Source organism: Chiloscyllium plagiosum, unplaced genomic scaffold (genome assembly GCF_037043375.1).
Source record: "Chiloscyllium plagiosum isolate Xiang-an unplaced genomic scaffold, Cpla_swu_hap1 HiC_scaffold_35, whole genome shotgun sequence".
NCBI classification, from domain to species: domain Eukaryota; kingdom Metazoa; phylum Chordata; class Chondrichthyes; order Orectolobiformes; family Hemiscylliidae; genus Chiloscyllium; species Chiloscyllium plagiosum.
In genome coordinates, this window is record NW_028270173.1 from 46695407 (window position 1) to 46717883 (window position 22477).

Here is a 22477-nt window from a genome sequence, read left to right on the forward strand (position 1 = left end):
GGAACCAGAACATCATTCAAACTGACGGGGATTTTGTTCCTGCAGATGGAATAAGTGTGACACAGACTTGCAGGAAGTGACTGAGGGAACAGAGTGTCAGGAATAAAATCCATTTTCATTTTATTCACGTTTCTTACATTCTCATTATTCAAGCACTGTATCATTTTTCAAACGAGAATTACATTGTACCAAAATATAGCTGACATAGTTTAAAAGATTCTGACAGGATTGATCAGGTGCAATGATTTTTTTTATCAAAAGTTATTGCCTCAGTATAATCATTAACATGTCCAATTGGAGGATAGACTTGAAGCTAAAATCCCATTCCTGGAGAGTGGACAGGTCAGGGGTCACTTTATAATTCTCTCCTGTTAATGTCTCAAGGATTGTGTGGGTCATTCAGCTGGTGAGCCTACCCCTTTCCTCAAGTATGGTCAAGTATGTATCTGAGTGTGAGAGGGTGTGTGCATGGGTGCTTGTTTGGAGGAAAAGGTAGATTTTCACTCTTCCCCCCCACCCCCCCCAGCAGCCTGGGCCAGGCATTAAGTGAAAGTGCGATATCTTCTGGGGTGTGGTACATTTTATTTTGTTCCAAAACTGCAGACTTACAGACATTTTCAACCATCCAGTTCTTAACACACATTGAACAAACCTCACTTTGAGCTCCCTGGTTAGTTTGGGGAAGGCTTGTTGGGGAGTTGGATGGTCTTCACTCCCCCAGTTCACATTGAATTGAAGCTCAACATCTGCTGGTTCCAAGAGCCACAAGCTGCTGCTGTGTAAATGAATAGAATCGTTCTTGTGAAATCATTAATAAAAACATCAAAATCAATAAGTTCACAAATAACTTCTAGTGATTACAAATGACACACATTGGTGATTGTAGTTAAACAATGGTGATAAGTTGTGACAGATTTTAGTATTCAACAATAAATCAGATTTATAAAATTTCTGTAGATATTTATCTCAGAATTAGAATATGTAAAACTGACATTTATGTACAGAGATTTACATAACATTTGAAATTTGTTAACGTCAGATGCAAAATCAATTTCCTACAATATAAAAACTGCCCCTGAGTTCCCTCAGGATGTTGCCTTATTTCTGGTCAATCACTGACCCACTGAAGACAGTGAAGATGAGAATCTGTGAGGGAGGAAACATCTGTGAAGATCCCTCTGACGGTGACACTGCTCACATTTCTGAGACGGGATGGAAACACGACTTGAGAAGGTCTCGCTTGAGGGATCAGGATCCAAACTTGCAGACCTGGGATCCACTGCTTAACCTGTAGAAATACATTCCCGGAAAACTGATCTCAGTCCTGAAAGAATTGGGTGTGAACAATGAGCTGTAATTCTGTGTGTCTGCTGTGATAAGGAAGGATAGACAATGATGTCCATGTTCATACTGGAACAGGAGAATCCCATTATTCCGGAATGAGGCTCCGGGAATGACCTGTAGTGGGGCCCAGGAAACCCACAAGGTCAGGAATGGACAGACACAAGGTAATCACTTCAGGGTGGGGAGGGGAGGGGAATTCGTCTGACAGGGTTTAACAGTGTCTGGGAGGGTGGGACAGGGTCAGGAGGGGAGGGGAATTAGTCTGACAGGGTTTAACAGTGTCTGGGAGGGTGGGACAGGGTCAGGAGGGGAGGGGAATTAGTCTGACAGGGTTTAATAGTGTCTGGGAGGGTGGGACAGGGTCAGGAGGGGACGGGAATTAGTCTGACAGGGTTTAACAGTGTCTGGGAGGGTGGGACAGGGTCAGGAGGGGAGGGGAATTAGTCTGACAGGGTTTAACAGTGTCTGGGAGGGTGGGACAGGGTCAGGAGGGGAGGGGAATTAGTCTGACAGGGTTTAACAGTGTCTGGGAGGGTGGGACAGGGTCAGGAGGGGAGGGGAATTAGTCTGACAGGGTTTAACAGTGTCTGGGAGAGTGGGACAGGGTCAGGAGGGGAGGGGAATTAGTCTGACAGGGTTTAACAGTGTCTGGGAGGGTGGGACAGGGTCAGGAGGGGAGGGGAATTAGTCTGACAGGGTTTAACAGTGTCTGGGAGGGTGGGACAGGGTCAGGAGAGGAGGGGAATTAGTCTGACAGGGTTTAACAGTGTCTGGGAGGGTGGGACAGGGTCAGGAGGGGAGGGGAATTAGTCTGACAGGGTTTAACAGTGTCTGGGAGGGTGGGACAGGGTCAGGAGGGGAGGGGAATTAGTCTGACAGGGTTTAACAGTGTCTGGGAGGGTGGGACAGGGTCAGGAGGGGAGGGGAATTAGTCTGACAGGGTTTAACAGTGACTGGGAGGGTGGGACCGTGTCAGGAGGGGAGGGGAATTAGTCTGACAGGGTTTAACAGTGACTGGGAGGGTGGGACAGGGTCAGGAGGGGAGGGGAATTAGACTGACAGGGTTTAACAGTGTCTGGGAGGGTGGGACAGGGTCAGGAGGGGAGGGGAATTAGTCTGACAGGGTTTAACAGTGACTGGGAGGGTGGGACCGTGTCAGGAGGGGAGGGGAATTAGTCTGACAGGGTTTAACAGTGACTGGGAGGGTGGGACAGGGTCAGGAGGGGAGGGGAATTAGACTGACAGGGTTTAACAGTGTCTGGGAGGGTGGGACAGGGTCAGGAGGGGAGGGGAATTAGTCTGACAGGGTTTAACAGTGTCTGGGAGGGTGGGACAGGGTCAGGAGCAGAGTGAAAATGTTATACATCACTGGAGCTACATTAAAATGTCACTCACCAAATCATGAAGGAGCTGGAACAGAGATATCAGAAGCTGAGAAAATAAAGACAGACTGTGAGAAACGGAACAAAATATAAACTTGACCATTTTGAGTTATTGTCGCTCAGTCACAGGACCCAGGATTCAATTCCCCTCAGCATTAACAAACCAGACTCAGAGAGCACAGCACAAAGGGAGTGGAGGAAGAGGGATTGGAGGGAGAGAGTGGATGGTGGGGTTTAGGGAGTGCAGTGTGGGGGATGGGGAAGTGAAGGGTGAGGCAGTGGGACACTGGGGCCTGAGGGAACAGGAACTGAATGGTGACGGATGGGGATAACAGATGAAAGAGCAAAGAATTGGATGGAGACGAATGGGGGGTGGGAAAAGTGTGAAAATGAGGAAGAAGTGGGAAAAGAGACGAGAGTTTGAGGGTCTTCAGAGTGAGGAAGGTGGCACATGTGTCAGCCTGAGTAACACTCAGTGGAATGTAACTCTGTACTTGCAAATCCCGCTCCATCATTCCCAACACTCTGTCCCCTCAGTCACTTACTGGGAGCTGTTGTGTAGGTCCCACTTGGGGAATCTGCAGAAACAAAATAAATGTCCATTAGAATGGGGAATAATCCATTCTCAAAGGATGACAACACAGTGTGTGGGAATTGAGGTTCTGTAAGAAATCCTAGTTCCCACATTCCTTTCCATCCTCACCTTTTATGGAGATTCTGGCGATCTCTCCCATTCCATTGATACTCAGTCAGTGAGGAGGTGAGAGTGTGTGAAGGGTTTAATGATCAATATTAGCCCTGGACTGGGCCGATCACCTGAAGGAAAGTCAGACAGGGGACAGGACGTGTGTATACGTGTGTATGTGTGTGTGGGGGTTATTCAGTTCCATTCCCCACAGTGCCCTGTACTCCCAGTACAGGAGATTCCCCCACACTCACCCTGTCCCCTCAGTTCCACATTCCCCTCTCTCTGATTCTTACCTCTCCAGGGCTTTTTCCAGATGATCATTCCAAATATTGCAGCCATTGCAACGACTAATCCAATCACAATTCCAAGATGAGCATATCCTGCACTGTTTTTCGGGACTTCTGAAATACATTTGAATAACATCAGGATTATCTCTGTTCCTGGATCCGTTCCCAATTCATGTCGATTCAAGACAATTGAAAAGAACTTATCCGTTGGGACTTGATGGGGTTGGGTCAACATTGGTTTGACCGTCACTCAGGTTCACTCTCCTAAAGTCCCTAAAGATCTTATTGAAGGGGGTGTAAAGAACGTGTTGTCCCAATCTAGGGGGATAATATCCATGTTTACAGAAGGCGCTAGATTGAGAGACGGACTGAAGGGACAGTAACAGAGTAAATGAGTGAATTCCATCTGCTTCAGTTTTATCCAATGTGGGGAAGTGTGCAATCATCCACTTTAGATCTGAGAAAGACAAATCTGAACCCTTTCCTGCTGTTGTGAAATTATACGATGTTAAATATAGTACATTTAGCAAGGCCATGTATAAACATCATAAAAATCTCATGCATGTTCCATTAAAAAACACAAAGTTATTCGAGTGTTGGCCTTTAACTCAAGGGGGTTACAATATAAAGTGACAAAGTGCATCTTCGGTTAGACTCTATCCAGAGAATGACATTGTGTCCTGAACATCAAACCTCACATCAGACAGACTGTTCTGGAGGGAGGTATAGTGGAGATTCAGTAGAGTGAATGATAAGCACTGGACACATTAACCTCATTAATTTGCTCCTGGGATGTGGGGGTCACAGAGACAGAAATGGCTGCAGCACAGAGAGAGAGAGACACCCTTCAGCACATCACGTCCGCACCAGTTAACAACAACCAACAAACTGTTTTAATCCCATTTTCAAGCACTTGGCCATAGCCTTGTTAGCCTTGGAATCACAAGGACACATCTAAATACTCCTTAAATGCTAATGAGGGTTTCTGCTTCAACATCCAAACACACAGTGAGTTCCAGATTCCCACGACCCACTTTTCCTCACCGCTCCTCGGAACGTTCTCAGATTTAATGTGGATGTTCTCAGACTTATATAAAATCTATTGGCCCTGTTCATTGATCTCTCCACCCCACAGAGGGAAATGTTTCTTCTGTCTGCCTTATCTGTGCTCCCCATGATTTTATACACCACAATCATGTCCCTTCCCACTTCGATCTCCTCTGCCGTATGTAAAACAATCCCAGTCTGTCTCATCTCTCTTCATAACGGAAACTCTCCAGACCAGGCATATCCTGGTAAATCTCCTCTGCACCCTCTCTAGTCCGACCACGTGAATGAATGAATGATTTCATTGTTATGTGTATTTTACAGTGAGCAAACAGTAAGATACAGTGAGAAGATTTTTCACTGTCACCACAATCTGAGGCCATTTTGATTAGTTTTAAGAACAAGGGGACAGCACAGTGGCTCAGTGGTTAGCACTGCTGCCTCCCAGTGCCAGGTATCCAGGTTCGACTCCAGCCTCGGGCGACTGTCTGTGTGGAGTTTGCACATACTCCCCTTGTCTGCATGGGTTTCCTCCCCCAATCCAAAGATGTGCAGGTCAGGTAAAGTGGCCATGCTAAATTGCCTATTGTGTTCAGGAATGTGTAGGTTAGGTGCATTAGTCAGGGGTAAATGTAGAGTAATGGGGAATGGGTTCAGGTGGGATATTCCTCGGAGGATCAGTGTAAACTTGTTGGGCCATAGCACCTGTTTCGACACTGTTGGGATTCTATTTTTAAAAAAAACAAAAAAATGAGAGTTAAAGCTTCAAGAGAGTCCATGAGGCCTGATCATCGATGATGCTGCACCACGATCCCTCTCCCACTGCCTCGCCCACTCTCTACACTGGACCCAACCAACGCTGAAACTGCCACTCTTCAGGCACCATCTTGTAAATCTGGGCCAATTCTCCTCTGCCACCGCCTTGCTGCCACCTGCACCGGATCCACCAACATCAGAATCGCATCTCTCACCATTTGGCCAACCTCACCAATGTCACTATGAGGCCCTCCCACCACTGTATCTCCATCACTAGAGCTGGGTCCAACCAATGACGAAGTTACTGATCCTCAGGTGCCATCTTTTGCTGCTGAGCCTACCCTACCAACATCGCCTCCGCTGGGTAGCAGCTGCCAATTCTGATGCCAGCTCCCCATGCTCGGCCCTGGTAAAGTAAGTAAGCAAGGCTCACTTACCACCATCACAAGGTCCACACTAGGCCCAGTCGAGTCCACACTGGGATACTTTGCTGCTGCTGATGCTGTTCAAGCTCAGGGAAAGAGGTGAGTACAAACAGAAAGACCAAAAAAATGTGGAGCTACACTCCACCGCCATCTTGATGACACATCATGCCTGTAAATCTTTTTTGATTACATTAGATTCCTGATAGTGCGGAAACAGGCCCTTCAGCCCAAGAGGTCCACACCGACCCTCCGAAGAGTATCCACCCAGACCCATTTTATTCTCTTTTTCTTCCTGTCCGGGAGCAGAGGGAGACAGAGTGGAGGTGATGTTGGAGACCAGGAGGTTGCCGGGAAAGTAAGAGAACAGTATAAGTTCTTACCTTCGAAGCCCAAAGCCTTTTTCCTGTCTGAGAGCAGCGGGAGACAGAGCAGAGGTAGTGGTGGAGACTAGGAGGTTGCCGGGAAAGTAAGGACTTAGTATAAATTTGGGCAGCGGCTAAACCCGTGATACTACACGTGTAGTATCTCCCTCCCCCCCCCCCCCCCCCACTCTAACCAGAAGAAAAGGATTCTGTAAGGTAAGGCTTTCTTTTACTTTCGTTTCTTTCATATATTTAAGTGCATTGTTTGGTTTTAGTTAGTTGATATAAAGCTAAGGCTTACAATGGTAGGGGACCTCAGACCGGTGGCATGTGCCTCTTGCTTGATGTGGGAGCTCAGGAACGTGGCTGACGTCCCTGACTCTTACATTTGGAAGAAGTGTGTCCAGTTGCAGCTCTTGTTTGACCGTGTGATGGCTCTGGAGCTGCGGATGGACTCACTGTGGGGCATCCGAGATGCTGAGGAGGTCGTGGACAGCACGTTTAGTGATATGGTCACACCGCAGGTTAGAACTGCTGAGGGAGACAGTGAATGGGTGACCAAAAGGTAGAAAAAGAGCAGGAAGGCAGTGCAGGTGTCCCCTGCGGTCATCTCCCTCCAAGACAGGTATACCACTTTGGATACTGCTGGGGGAGATGGCTCACCAGGGGAGGGCAACAGTTGCCAGGATCATGGCGCCTTGGTGGGCTCTGCTGTTCACAAAGGCGGAAAAAGACTTGTAGGGCCATAGTCACAGTGGATTCTATTGTAAGGCGAATAGATAAGCGGTTCTGTGGCTGAAAACGAGACTCCCATATAGGCACCAACGATACAAGTAAAAGATTGAGATGAGGTCCTGAAAGCAGAATTCAGGGAGCTCGGAGAGAAGTTAAAGGGGAGGACCTCACAGGTAGTGATCGCGGGATTACTACCAGTGCCACGTGTTAGCCAGGGTAGAAATGAAAGAATAGGCAGGATGAACATGTGGCTTGAGGGATGGGGTAGGAGGGAGGGGTTCAGATTTGTGGGACATTGGGATCAATTCTGGGGAAGGCAGGACAATTACAAATTGTCGGTCTACATCTGAACCAGACTGGAACCAATGTCCTTGGGGGTGTTTTTGCTACTGCTGTTGGGGAGGGTTTAAACTAATGTGACAGGGGGCTGGGAACCAGAAGAGAAGACTAGTAGACAGCGAGGTGGACACTGGAGACTATAAGGATCATGAAGTTAGCGTTACCAAGGGGAAGAGTAGGCAGACAGCAGATGAATGCAAAAGAACTGGGTGGCCTGAAGTGCAGATACTTTAATGCAGTGTGAGTAAGGCAGATGGACTTAGGGCTTGGATTAGTGCCTGGGAGTATGGCATTATTGAGATCACAGAGACTTGGTTGAAGGAAGGGCATGATTGGCAACTAAATGTTCCAGGATATAGATGCTTCAGACAGGACAGGGAGGAAAGTAAAAGGTGGGTGGAGGAGTTGCATTGATGGTCAGGGATGATATCACGGCTGTGCTAAAGGAGGACACTACAGAGGGTTTGGGTAGTGAGGCATTATGGGTGGGGCGGAGAAATAAGAAGGGGTCAGTTACATTGTTGGGGCTGTATACAGGCCTCCCAACAGTGAGCGAGAAGTAGAAGAACAAATAGGTGAACAGATTATAGAAAGATGTAAAGGCAACAAGATGGTGATAATGGGAGATTTTAATTTCCCCAAAATTGACTGGAATACACTTAGTGTCAGAGGTCTGGATGGGGCAGATTTTGTAAGGAGCATCCAGGAAAGTTTTCTGGAGCAGTATGTCAATAGTCCAACAAGGGAAGCGGCCATATTGGATCTGGTGTTGGGGAATGAACCAGGTCAGGTGGTAGAAGTTGCAGTGGGAGGTTTTCTTTGGGAATAGTGACCACAATTCTGTAAGTTTTAGAATACTCATGGACAAAGATGAGAGTGGTCCTAAGGGAAGAGTACTAAACTGGGCCAAGGCCAATTACATCAAAATTAGGCAGGAGCTGGGAAATGTGGATTGGACACAGCTATTTGAAGGGAAGTCCACATTTGAGAAGTGGGAGGCTTTCAAAGACAGGTTAAAGATAGTGCAGGATAGGCATGTCCTTTTGAAAACAAGGGATAGGAAAGGCAAGATTCATGAACCGTGGATAATCGGAGAAATCATGCAACTAGCCAAGAGGAAAAGGGAAGTGTACATAAGGTCCAGGCAGCTTAGAACAGAACGGGTCTTGGAGGAATATCGGGAGAGTCGGAACAATCTTAAATGAGGAATCAAGCGGGCTAAAAGGGGTCATGAAATAAGGAGAATCCCAAAGCCTTTTATTCATATATAAGAAGCAAGAGGGTAACTAGAGAAAGGGTTGGTCCACTAAAGGATAAGGAAGGAAGGTTGTGTGTCGAACCTGAGAAAATGGGTGAGATTCTCAATGATTACTTTGCATCAGTGTTCACTGAGGAGAGGGACATGAGATTAGAGAGAGAAGTTTGTTTACTCTGGATCACGTTGACATAAAGAGGCAAGATATGCTGGGTAGGCTGAAGGATATTAAGGTGGACAAATCTCCAGGACTGGATGGGATCTAACCCAGGTTGCTGAGGGAGGTGAGAGAGGAAATAGCTGGGACCCTGATAGATATCTTTGTAGCGTCCTTAAACACAGGTGAGCTGCCAGAGGACTGGAGGGTTGCTCATGTTGTCCCCCTGTACAAGGAGGATAGTAGGGATATTGCGGGTAACCACAGACCAGTGAGCCTGATGTCAGTGGTGGGAAACTTGCTGGAGAAGGTACTGAAGGATAAAATCCATTTATATTTAGAAAGAATGGGCTTATCAGTGATAGGCCACATGGTTTTGTGTGGGGGAGATCGTGCCTTACCAACTTAATAGAGTTCTTTGAGGAAGTGACCAAGTTGATAGATGAAGGAAGGGCTGTAGATATCATACACATGAACTTTAGTAAGGCATTTGATAGGGTTCCCACGTAGTAAACTAATGGAGAAAGTGAAGTCACATGGTGTGCAGGGTGTTCTGGCGAGGTGGATAAAGAACTGGTTGAGCAACAGGAGACAGGGAGTAGTAGTTGAAGGGAGTTTCTCCAAATGGAGAAAGGTGACCAGTGGTGTTCCACAGGGGTCAGTGTTGGGGTCACTGTTGTTTGTGATATACATAAATGATCTGGAAGAGGGCAGAGTTGGTCTGATCAGTAAGTTTGCAGAAGATACGAAGTTTGGTGAGGTAGCAGAAAGCATAGAGACTGTCAAAGAATACAGGAGAATATGGATAGACTGGAGAGTTGGGCGGAGAAGTGGCAGATGGAGTTCAATCCAGGCAAATGTGAGGTGATGCATTTTGGGAAGTCTAATTCTAGAGCGAACTATACCGTAAATGGAAGAGCCTTGGGAAGAGTTGTTGGGCAGAGGGATCTGGATGTATAGGTCCATTGTACCCTGAAGGTGGCTGGACAGGTGGATAGAGTGGTCAAGAAGGCATATAATATGTTTGCCTTCATTGGACGGGGTATTGAGTATAAGAGCTGGCAGGTCATGTAAAAATTGTACAAGACATTGGTTCGGCCGCATTTAGAATACTGTGCACAGTTCTGGTCGCCACATTACCAAAAGGATATGGATGCTTTGGAAAGGGTGCAGAGACGATTTCCAAGGATGTTGCCTGGTATGGAAGGTGCTAGCTATGAAGAAAGGTTGAGTAGGTTAGGTTTATTTTCATTAGAAAAAAAGGAGATTGAGGGGGGACCTGATTGAGGTCTACAAAATCATGAAGGGTATACACAGGGTGGATAGGAATAAGCTTTTTCCCAAGCTGAAGGATTCAATAACGAGAGGTCACATATTCAAGGTGAGAGGTGAAAATTTTAAGGGGGATACACGCGGCAAATACTTCCCAGGATCCATCAAGTATTCCCTTGCCTTGGTTGTCCTGCCCCAGGGCATCACCTTCGCCTTATCCAGAGTGAATTCCATTTGGCACTGATCAGCCCACCTGACCAGAACATCTATATCTTCCTGTAATCGAAGGCTATCCTCCTCACTATGTCCCACCACACTCATTTCATATCATCTGAGAACTTACTGATCAACCCTCTAACATTCAACTTTACGTAGTTTCTATAAATCAGAAACAGCAGTCTTACTGGCTGGTCTAGCATTTATAAATCAATCCTAATTGGTCAGAGGGCAGCTGAGAGTTACCCACACTGCTGTATGACTGGAGTCACATGGAGGTGAGAACGGCTGATTTCCACCCAAAAGGGAATTCATGAACCAAACAGGTTTACACAACAATGGTTTCATTGTCATTATTAGACTCTTAATTCCAGATTTTCATTCAAATCAACTTCCACCATCTAACAAATAGAATACAAACTCAGGTCACCAGGATGTTACTCAGGTCTCTGGATTAATAGTCTCGTGATAATACCACCACGTCATCACCTCCCCTCCTCACTAAAAGAGGGAATTCCACCCACTATCATTTTACCCAATCCGAGGAAGTGTGAGTCCAAGAAAATCTAAGGTCAATCTCAGAAAGAGCTATCAAAGGATTTTCATAAATTTTAAAAGTTTATGCATTGTAAAAAAAATTGCATGGATACACACAGACACACAGACTCCAGTTCCTTACCCCACTGATAGAGCTGGGCCTCTGCCAGGCTGCTGTGGTCAATGTGACAGGAGTATTGATCCTCATCCCCAGCATTGATCTCAATCTCTTTCTGGATCTGATGGGTCCCATCGTGGTTCGGTCGAACCCCCGAGGATTGGGTCTCAGACATGACCTCTCCATTCCTTAGCCAGGTCACCTCGACGTCTACAGGATCAAACCCAGTGACCAGGCAGGAGAGAGTGAGTGGCTTGTCCTGACCATTGGGCTCCCTCCTGGAGATGAACACTTCAGGCTGAACTGTGATGTGAAAAGGGTGAAAACACAAACAATAGACAGACACTGAATGGAATGGGAGAGCAGTTTCACAGGTCAGTGAGGTTAGATCAGAACATGGAACAAAACTGAAATACACACCTTTCCTTCCAAAATACTGCTTTCCAGCTTGCAAATATCTCTTTAAATCCCGAACAAACCCTTGCCCTAGATGTGTTTCCCAATATTTGTTCCAGAATTAATCAGAATCCCATTTCTCTTTAGTCTTCACTGCATTGTGATTGGTTGTGATCCATCTCATTCTACCTTGATCGAAGCTGAGGTATTCCTTTCCATAAAATCCAAGTCGCATCGATCTCTTAATATCGCCGTCATCAGTGATTTCAACAATTGTTATCCATTGAAACGTGTGAATTCCCATCGGTGATCAAACAGGAAATAGTATTAAATTTTTTGCAAATAAATGACAACTTGCCTGATCTGAGGGGAGGGTAATCTAGTATCAAATAGAATTGGAAATTATACTCCAGTAATGAATGATATCAGGAGGTTAGTGCTGGAGTCGGACTGAGTGGGGTGATCCAGGGGTCAGCACTGGGAGACGGACTGAGCGGGGTGATCTAGGGGATAGACTGAGTGGAGTGACCCAGGGGTCAGTGCTGGCGGGTGGCCTGAATGGGGTGATCCAGGGGTCAGTGCTGGGGTATGGATTTGATCATCTCCACTGCTTTATCTCTCAGATATTTCCTACAGAGCTTCTCACTGTCCTCTCACACTGCCTGTTGGATTCACATTGCCCATTCTGTAATATTGGGAAAGAGCAATGTCTCCCTCCCCCCAACCTTATGTATGAACAGACATTGAGACCCAACAAGCTGCCCATTCCTGGAGGATCACACCCATCTCACCAGATTCCCATTCACTCAATCGTAAACCAACTCCTGATCTTCATCAGTATGACACATTTCATAAATGCATACCTCTGGCTCACACTGTGTCACATGTGGAATGTAGAAATGTTACAAGGAACAATATAACTCAGGCTCAGTACCTGCCTGTTACTCATTGGAAAGAACAAATAAAATTAAGTTTGTTTTTAAAAAGCAAGTTTCGTGATCTCTAGGAATGCTGAAGTGTGATGTAATTCATTACCTTTAGTAATTGTTTTAAAAGGAGGCAATGTGGGAGATAATTTGGACACAGGAAGGCTCCTACATACTTGCAAATGATGAAAATTGAAGTTTGATACTGACCAGGGTGTTAGGGATAACTTCCCTGCTCTTCTTCAAAGGTTCATCAATATAAAGCCAACGGACACTCTGTTCAGCATCTCATTTGACAGACAGCAACTTCAACAGCACAGCATTCTGTAAAGCCTGAACTGGCATGTTCAGTGTAATTGCTGTGTTTATGCCCTGGGGTGGGGGCTTTGTACCAAACAACCTTCTGATACAGAACCCAGAGGGACACCACCTACACCACAGTCAACATTACCATTCAGAAATTCCATATCACCGATCTTACCAGATGTCTGGTTTGTACTTTTCATCATTGTATTCAGATTCTCCTTTGCCATGTCTGATCGTGTATTCCTGAGACCTGTGAGATATTGCCAGTATTCTGCATCAAAATAGTCCACCATGAACTGCTGATGAACATTAGTGCCATGATAATTGAGTTGAACTCCATTGACTATCGCAATGTTAGTCACTTCTGGAAAATTCTTAATGCCAGAGACTGCCGTGTCGATCACAGTCAGTGAGTCGGTGTCTGCAAATATCAGTTAAAGAAGGGGTTAATAACCATCTACACAGTACTGAAGACTTATGCCCCAGAAAATTCCTACACACCTAACCAAGATGTTCCAGTACAGCTCCAACACGAGCCTCAATGTGACAATGTGGACAAATCCAACCCAGTGAATTAACCACCCCCATCAGCCTACTCTCGATCATCAGTAAACTGATAGAAAGTGTTATCAAGCAGCAATAACCTGCTCAGTGACACCCAGTTTAGTTTCTCCAGGGGCCACTGAGTTCCTGACCTCATTATAGACTTGGTTCAAACATGCACAAAAAAGCTGAATTCCAGAGGGCAGGCAAGAGTGGCAGCCCTGGGTATCTAGGCCACGTTTGACCAAGTGTAGCATCAAGGAGTCCTGGCAAAGTGGGAATCAGGGGGAAAACTTTCTGCCGGTTGGAGTCATACTTGGCACAGGAGAAAATGGTTGTAGTTGTTGGAGGTCAGGCATCTCAGCTCCAGGACATCACTACAAGAGCTCCTCAGGGACCTTCTGTCCAGTATAAAGTCAGAAATAGAGATGTTCACTGATGATTGCACAATGTTCAGCATTGTTTGTGATTCCTCAGGCACTTAACCCATCCATTACCAAATGCAGCAACACCTGGGCAATATTCAGGAACAGCTTATGCTCGAACCATTAACTCTTCTGCTCCTCGGATGCTGCGTGACCTGCTATGCTTTTCTAGTGCCACACTTGTGACAATATTCAGGCTTCGGCTAGTAAGTGGCGAGTTATACTGGCAGCACACACAGGCCTCATGTACTGACCAACTGAAACCGGTGAGAATGTAACTATCTCCCTTTGACATTCAATGGTGTTGTAATCACTGAGTGTCCAGAAACTGAAGTGGATGAACCACATGTATACTGTATGCAAAAGCAGGTCAGATGTTGGGAATTCTGCAGTGAGTAACTGCTGACTCACGGCCTGCTTAATTGTTAGCCCATCCACAACACTCACTCCTTACATGAGGGCATCACAACTGAGCCTGGGCTGGGTTAAACATGGAGTCTCCTTCTCCTCCCCGCAGGGTTTACAAGACTTTAGACCAGGAATGATGAAGCTGTCTGGCTTCTCCCAATCGATGTGAAAATTAAAATTCTCCATTGGAACCATTTCCCTTTTGCTCGGAGCTTCTCTGATCTCGGGGTTTCTACACCCTGCTGTCAGGACACCTGGACACAAATCCCATCAGAGTCTCCCAGACTGTGCTGCCTTCAATGTGTAAAAGATCAGGCTGGCTGTGTAACAGGCGGCTGGTCAAACATCCCCCATTTCAAACTCTCACCAAGAGACTCACATTCACCCCAGACACAGAGAGAGAGAGAGAATGGAAAGCTGAATTCTGTACTTACCGGGAGACCCGGGAAAAACACAGGGAGATGGAGAGAAGGATCAGCAACATTCTGGGAATCCACTGTCGTTATTCCCATCAAAAACGGATTGGGGTAAAAGCTGCTGATAATGGACTGGAAATGACAAAGAAAAACGTCTGCAGTGAGTCCATTCTCCAAGTTCGATGGAAATGTGATCATTTCCTCCAACTCAAACAGAGAGGGGAATGATTGGTTCGTATCAGAAAAAAACACCCAATTAACTGTGAAACCGTGAGCCTGTCCCCAGTTCCCGGGAGCCTGAAAGGCAGACACACAGGGGTTTGACACCAAGAGCTGCAGGTTTGAGACGCTGCCCACATCAGGAACAGGGATCGCTCCAGGAGGTGAAAGCACAGACCGTGTGCTGCAGCTGAATTGGGAGGGAAATCCTCATTCTCCATCCGACAGCCCCGCTCCCACTCTTCATTAGAAAGGACAGTGATCCCTATCCAATTATAAAAGCTGGTCATGTGAGACCCTGAACTCTCATCTCTATCCGGGTGGATCATCCCTCTTTGCATCCGTTTAAACTTGTACATTTCCCCGTGTATCCAGCGTTATGTGTTAAGATCTGTGTGTCTGCATATGGAAGACACTGTTTATCCCTGCACACAGTGACCTGGCTGGTGCAAGGCAAGTACCAGGTGTCCCTGAGCTCCAGAGTGGGGTCCTGAAGGGCCCATGGTCTGAGAGTTACTTCTGGAGCAGGCCGAGAGTCAGTGCAGTCTCAATCAATGGGTGGGAATCAGATAGCTTCCCAGTCAGATCTGGAATCAGGCAGGGCTGCCCTCTCTCTCCTGCCTTGTTTGTGTGCTGCGTAGAGCCATTTGCTGAGTCCATCAGGAAGGATGCGAGCCTGAGAGGGGTGACTATTCCTGGCAGCGGGGGCCTGCAAGTTAAGGCCTCCCTGTACATGGATGACGTCGCCGTTATCTGCTCGGGTCTGCTGTCCGTGCGCAGACTCATGTGCATATGTGACCAGTTCGAATGGGCCTCGGAGGCCAAGGTAAACCGAGGCAAGAGCGAGGCCATACTCTTCGGGAACTGGGCCGACCAATCCTCGATCCCCTTCACCATCAGGACCAATCACCTAAAGGTGCTGGGTATTTGGTTCGGGGGCGCTGGGGTGTGTGCCAAGTCTTGGGAGGAGCGTATCAGCAAAGTGAGGCAGAAACTGGGCAGATGGAAGCTACGGTCGCTCTCCATCGCGGGAGAAAACCTGGTCATCAGGTGTGAGGCACTGTCATTGCTATTATATGTGGCACAGGTCTGGCCTATTCCCAGAACCTGTGCCGCTGCAGTCACCCGGGCCATCTTCCAGTTGATATGGAGGTCAAAGATGGACCGGGTCCGAAGGGACTCACTGTATAAAGATCTGGGCAACGGGGGAAAAAATACACCCAATGCCACCCTCACCCTGATGGCCACCTTTGTGTGTGGCTGCATCAAGCTGTGCGTGGATCCCCGGTACGCAAACACCAAGTGTCACTACGTACTGAGGTTCTACCTGTCCCCGGTGTTGCGAAGGATGGGCCTGGCCTCGCTGCCGCGGAACGCTCCAAGTAGTTGGACCGTTCCGTATCACCTGTCCTTCGTGGAGAAGTTTATGAAGAAAAACACCTTTGACCACAAGTCCATCAGGAAGTGGTCAGCACGTAGTGTCCTTGAGACCCTTCGGGAAAATGTTTACGTATGTATGGCATAACCAATTGTACAGATTATCAAAATATCTTATGAATAAAGTATATTTTTGAAATAAAAAATTTTAAAAAGGCCTAGAATCAGAGAGAGTTGTAGAAACATACAGCATGGAAACAGACCCTTCAGCCTAACTCATCCATGCCCACCACCAGGTTTCCTAAACTAGATTAATCCCATTTGTCTGTGTTTGTCCTGTATTCCCCTCGAGCTTTCTTGTCCATGTACCTGTCCAAATGTCTTTTGAATATTGTAATTGTACTCACCTCTACCACATCCTCTGGCAGCTGGTTCCATATACCCACCACCCCTTGTGTGAAAAACTGGCCCCTCAGGTCCCTTTAAATCTTTCCCCTCTTATACCTCTCTCCTCTAGTTTTGGACTCCCCTCCACTGGGGAAAGGCCACCTCTCATGTTTCTATGTTCCAATGAGTGCAGGCTAATCTACTCAAGCTCTCCCCATCAGACTGAACCTCCATATCTAGGACCAGCCAGGTGAACCTTCTTCAGACTGCCCTCACTACCAGGATATCCTTCCTTTGATAAAGGGCCAAAGCCTGTTCACCGTCTTCCCACTGGGTCTGACCAGTGCCCAATCTATAGTTTTTACAAAACCTCCTTACTTTTACACTCCATCCTTTTGAAGTCAAGGCCAATATTCCATTTGCCTTCCGGCTGAACCTGAACACCAGCTTTTTGTGATTCTGGGGTGAAGACCCTGAAATCCCTCTTTCCTGTGGCTTTCTCCATTTGAATGATATTCAGTCCCTGAGTTTGTCCTGACAAAGTGCAAAACCTACATTTTTCCACATTACATTCCATCTGCCAAGTGTTGGCCCATTCAGTCAATCTCTTATATCCCTCTGCAGACACTTCATGTCATCTTCGTCACTTGCCATCCCACATCTTTTTGTATCATCCTCAAACCAGACTGTATTACATTCACTTTTCTCTTCCATGTCATTAGTATCTTTTGTAAATAGTTATGGCCCCAACACTGATCCCTGTGGCAGTAGTTACAGGCTGCTATTGTGAAAACGCTGCCTTTATTGGAACTCTCTCTCTTTAATTCATTCGCTAATCCTCTATCAATGCTAATATACTACCTCCACCATCATGGGCTCTTATCTTATTAAGTAGCCTCATGTGGGCCATTATCAAAAATCCAGACATTTCACCCACTGCTTCCGCTGTATCTATCTTGCTTGTTCCTTCCTCAAAGATTTCTATTTATTTTTCAGGCAGGATTTCCCCTTCACAATGCCATGCTGATTCTGCTTGGTCATGCTGTTTATTTCTAGATTCATTTTCCCAATAACAGGCATCAAACTGACCAGCCAAAAGATATCATTTTATGTTTCCTTTCTTTTTTAAGTAAAAGTGGCAGTTTTCTAATCCTCTGGGATTTTTCCAGAATTGAGTAATTTCCAGAAGATTCTGTGCATCCACTATCTCTGTGGCTACTTCTTGAATACGCTGGGATGCATCCCATCAGGTCCAAGCTACATCTACAAGCTGGACTACATTCTAGACCTCACTGGGGACAGAAATATCAGGCTGGAGACATTTGAAAGCCTTGAAGCTATTCTTTGAGCACTCCATGACTGATTATACAGAACGGAGCTGTGCTGGACATCAGATCCCTGAAGGAGACAAAGAATATGGATCAGTACGGTGATGGCATTGAGGTAGCTGGCTGGAATCTCAAAGTCTGGATAACTGAAAACTAATCTTGTTGGAGATAAGAATGTCTTTTGAGAGGTCCCACCATGACAGCGCAGCTTCTGAGAGAGGAAAACCTTGCTCGAGAAATCTGTTGCCATGTGCAGAAGCTCTGAGGTTGTCAATCAAAGCTGGAGAGGATTAGCGGACAAAGACAAGGTTTTGCATTATGCTGAGACTCTGTCCCGGTAAACAAGAACAGCATAATGGGAAAAACAAGAAGAAGTATTTGCTGAAGGGCCAGCAGAAACATCAAGTCCAGTGGACAGGATGTAAATGTTGCAGAGGACAACACAGCAAAGAAAAGGAAGGACATCAAGTGTTGGGAAATTTGTGGTCTACACGCAAGAATCTGATTCAATTTAAACACAAGTCTTCAGCTCAAAAGAGGAAAAGCAGGCCCAAACTGATTATTGCTGGAGACATGTCAGATGGTGATTCTAAACGGGTCATTCTAAACCATATAACCTGTCAGCATCACTGGGTCTCAAGGTAACAAATGGTTTGTTCTTGTTAGAATGATGACTGCAGAAGGAGAGCATCAGGTGAATGTGAACTGTCAGACAGGCGCCAGTGATTCATGCAACATCATAACCTTCACAGACATGTGTCAAGTGGCTCTATTTATGACCTGAAAATGAATCCATCAAAGGTAAATTTGAGACCATCTCATGAAACATCAGTCTTCCCAAGAGGACAAATGAAGCTGAGAAACCAATGTGATTGTCACAATAATGACCAGCTGATCCAGATCGTAGACATTGAGTAACAATCCATTCATCCCAGCTGAAGCAAGTCTAAAGCTTAGATTGGCAACACATATCATCTCAAAGAGGATGAGAGTGTGAGACCAGTGCAGCATTTGCTGAGGAGAGATCCAGTTGCCCTCCTGTCCAACCTGAAAGGAAAGATAGTCGAGCTGGGAAAAAGGGGAGTTATCAAGAAAGGGACAACTCCTACAGAAAGCATTTGCAGCATCGCAGCCATGGGGAAAAAACACCTGGAAATCTGAGAGGCTGCATAGATCCAAAGGGTTTCAATGATTGTTCCAGAACAGCATCAAAGCAGACAGCATGAGAACATCAGGGATCTTCTGACAGTGGATATTATTGTGGATTAGCTGCTCATATCTCGATGTGGAAAGACAGTGAAAGAAGCCATTGCACAGACTCTGATTAAAATGTAATGTGACTGCGGAGGGGTCCTGACAGATGAAGTGGAAGCTGAAAAAGAAAAAGGTGAAGAAAACTGAAGTCGAATGCACAGGAAATGTTCGTTAGTGAGAGGATTTCACCCTGATCCTGACAAGGTGAGAGCTGTAACAAAGACATGGGGATGAACAGATGTGAGAAGTGTGCAGTGTTGTGTTGGTCACATAAACCACACAGGAAAGTTCTTGTCTAATTTGTCATGAGACTGTGAACCAATGTACAAGCTCACTCCTGAGGAGGGCCAGTGGTACTGGGGCAGGAACAAGAAGCAGCTTTCGCTCAAACAACCAAGATCACCAACTTGTGCCCACACCAGTTGGGAAGGTTTCAGGGGAAAGTGGGACAGACTGCAAGGAACAGTTTTGTTGATGAATTGTTTTTGTGAACTGTATCTAGTAATTAAGTTTTATCTGCAAATGATAGTTGACACATTTAACGTATTTTAGATAAAAAGAGATATCATTTGTGAAATGCAAATTTTATATTGTAAACACTGACTTGCCATCATCACACGACCACTTATGTTTTTCTTAGAGTTTCACCAATAAAACTCAAAAACCACTGCATGACACAAACAACACTCACTGAGGTGGGAGTATTTGTTGTCAATATTTTTTTCTGACAGATGTTAGCATTGGATACATGGTCTCTTGGTGTATGAGTGTGTGTCTGTGTTGCTGAGTATGTGTCTCTATGTGTGTGTGTCTCTATGTGTGTGTGTGTGTCTAGTGGGGGAGTGGTGGGTGTGACAGCAGCTGAGGAGTGGACAGGGGACCTGGAGGTGGCACTGAGACCCGGGTCACAGAGGGGAGCGAGACAGAGCCTCAGCTGCTGTCACTGACTCCCCCCTCCCCCCCTCCCCCTCCAGCCGGTGTGTCCAAAGGCAGCACCTGTCAGAAGGAAACATTGACAATGAAGGTTCCTCTCCATCTGTCCCAGCCCAGAAGCTTGTGTGCTCAGCCCCGGGTGAAACATTCAGCTGGTGAGCCTGCCCTTTCCTCCCTCCAATAGCTGCTGGGTCACCAGTCAGTGAAGTATTCCTGACTCCCAGCAGCTGCCTGGCCCCCTCTTCACACTCATTCAGATCCTTCCAAAAGGACACTCGTGACCCCCGGGGAATGAACACTCCCAGACATTATCAACCATCCAACTCTGAAACACACATATTAAATAAACATCACTTTGTACATCCTGAACAAAAACAGAGATTGCTGGAAAAGCTCAGCAGGTCTGGCTGCATCTGTGAAGAGAAATCAAAGAAATGAGGTATGTCAGGAATAAAAGAATGACTAGGGTAGGAATAGGTCCAGTCAAGGATAGTAGTGGGAAGTTGCGTGTGGAGGCTGAAGAGATTGGGGAGACATTGAATGAATACTTTTCGTCAGTATTCAATCAGGAACAGGACATTGTTGTCAATGTGAGTACTGAGTCACAATTAAGTAGAATGGATGGCTTTGAGGTATGTAGAGAAGAAGTGTTGGAAATTCTGGAAAGGGTGAAAATAGATAAGTCCCCTGGGCCTGATGGCATTTATCATAGGATTCTCTGGGAAGCAAAGGAGGAGATTGCAGAGCCATTGGCCTTGATTTTTATGTCCTCATTGTCTACAGGAGCAGTGCCAGAAGATTGGAGGCTAGCAAATGTGGTTCCCTTGTTCAAGAAGGGGAGTAGGGATAACCCTAGTAACAATAGGCCGGTGAGTCTCACTTCTGTTGTGGGCAAAATCTTAGAGAGAATTGTAAGGGATAGGATTTATGAACATCTGGATAGGAATAATGTGATCAAGGATAGTCAGCATGGTTTTGTGAAGGGCAGGTCGTGCCTCACAAACCTTATTGAATTCTTTGAGAAGATGACGAAGGAGGTGGACGAGGGGAAAGCGGTAGATGTGGTGTATATGGATTTTAGTAAGGCGTTTGATAAGGTTCCCCATGGTAGACTACTGCAAACAATACGGAGGTATGGCATTGAGGGTGAGATGGAGGTTTGGATTAGGAGCTGGCTGGCTGGAAGAAGACAGAGGGTAGTCGTCGATGGCAAAAGTTCATCTTGGAGTGCCGTCACCAGCGGTGTTCCGCAAGGATCTGTTTTGGGACCATTGCTGTTTGTCATGTTTATAAATGACCTGGAGGAGGGGTTGGAAGGTTGGGTGAGCAAGTTTGCGGATGATATGAAAGTCGGAGGAGTTGTAGACAGTGAGGAAGGATGTGGCAGGTTACAGCGGGATATAGATAAGCTGCAGAACTGGGCAGAAAGGTGGCAAATGGAGTTCAATGTAGCTAAGTGTGAGGTGATTCACTTTGGTAAGAATAATAAAAAGATGGGGTACTGGGCTAATGGATGGATACTTGGTAGTGTGGATGAGCAGAGGGATCTTGGTGTCCATGTACACAGATCTTTGAAAGTTGCCACCCAGGTAAATAGTGCGGTGAAGAAGGCATATAGCGTACTGGCTTTTATTGGTAGAGGAATTGAGATCCGGAGTACTGAGGTCATGTTGCAGTTGTATAAGACTCTGGTGCGGCCGCATCTGGAGTATTGTGTGCAGTTTTGGTCGCCATACTATAGGAAGGAGGTGGAGGCACTGGGACGGGTGCAGAGGAGGTTTACCAGGATGTTGCCTGGTATGGTAGAAAGATCGTATGAGGAAAGGCTGAGGCACTTGAGGTTGTTTTCATTGGAGAAAAGAAGGTTTAGGGGTGACTTGATAGAGGTGTACAAGATGATTAGGGGTTGAGATAGGGTCGACAGTGAGAATCTTTTTCCACGTATGGAGTCAGCTATTACAAGGGGGCATAGCTTTAAATTAAGGGGGGGTAGGTATAGGACAGATGTTAGGGGTAGGTTCTTTACTCAGCGAGTTGTGAGTTCATGGAATGCCCTGCCAGTAGCAGTGGTGGACTCTCCCTCATTATGGGCATTTAAGCGGGCATTGGATAGGCATATGGAGGATAGTGGGCTAATGTAGGTTAGGTGGGCTTGGATCGGCGCAACATCGAGGGCCAAAGGGCCTGTACTGCGCTGTATTCTTCTATGTTCTATGTAAATCAGAACAGTTCTGAGGAAGGGTCACCAGACCCAAAATAGTAACTCTGATTTCTCTGCACAGATGCTGCCAGACCTGCTGAGCTTTTCCAGCCATTTCCATTGTTGTGTCTGATTTACATCATGGAGGAAGGGCTCATGCCCGAAACGTCGATTCTCCTGCTCCTTGGATGCTGCCTGACCTGCTGCGCTTTTCCAGCAACACATTTTCAGCTCTGATTTACAGCATGTACAGTTCTGTCGGTTTTTACTGTGTACATCCTGCTTGGTTTGGGGAAGGCTTCCTGGGGAGTTACATGGTCATAACCCCCTCCCAGTTCACACTGAACTGAAGCTCAAACACTGCTGATTCCAAGATCCACAATCTGCAGAGTGAATGAATTAACCCTTTCTTGTGAAATCATTAATGAATTCAGACAAA

General features: G+C 46.2%; 1 protein-coding gene across 1 annotated transcript; it reads right to left on the bottom strand.

The window, feature by feature from the left end:
- Nucleotides 1–562: 562 nt before the first annotated feature.
- LOC148140770 (putative HLA class I histocompatibility antigen, alpha chain H) lies at nt 563–14650 on the bottom strand. Its single transcript, XM_087979551.1, has 7 exons — nt 14359–14650; nt 12724–12969; nt 10945–11223; nt 3708–3815; nt 3272–3304; nt 2740–2775; nt 563–1288 (listed from the first exon to the last, which is right to left on the bottom strand). The coding sequence occupies exons 2-6, from the start codon at nt 12839–12841 to the stop codon at nt 2744–2746; spliced, it is 570 nt and encodes a 189-aa protein (XP_087835677.1). The 5' UTR covers nt 12842–12969; nt 14359–14650; the 3' UTR covers nt 563–1288; nt 2740–2743.
- Nucleotides 14651–22477: the final 7827 nt, after the last annotated feature.

What these genes read in the sequence shown, in the direction of transcription:
- LOC148140770 (XM_087979551.1), bottom strand. Translation starts at nt 12,841, where the DNA reads ATGGTGGACTATTTTGATGCAGAATACTGGCAATATCTCACAGGTCTC. An exon ending in AAGTACAAACCAGACATCTG is followed by an intron (nt 11,224 to 12,723) that starts GTAAGATCGGTG and finishes TTCACATCACAG; the next exon opens with TTCAGCCTGAAGTGTTCATC. An exon ending in CTGGAAAAAGCCCTGGAGAG is followed by an intron (nt 3,305 to 3,707) that starts GTAAGAATCAGA and finishes TTGTTTCTGCAG; the next exon opens with ATTCCCCAAGTGGGACCTAC.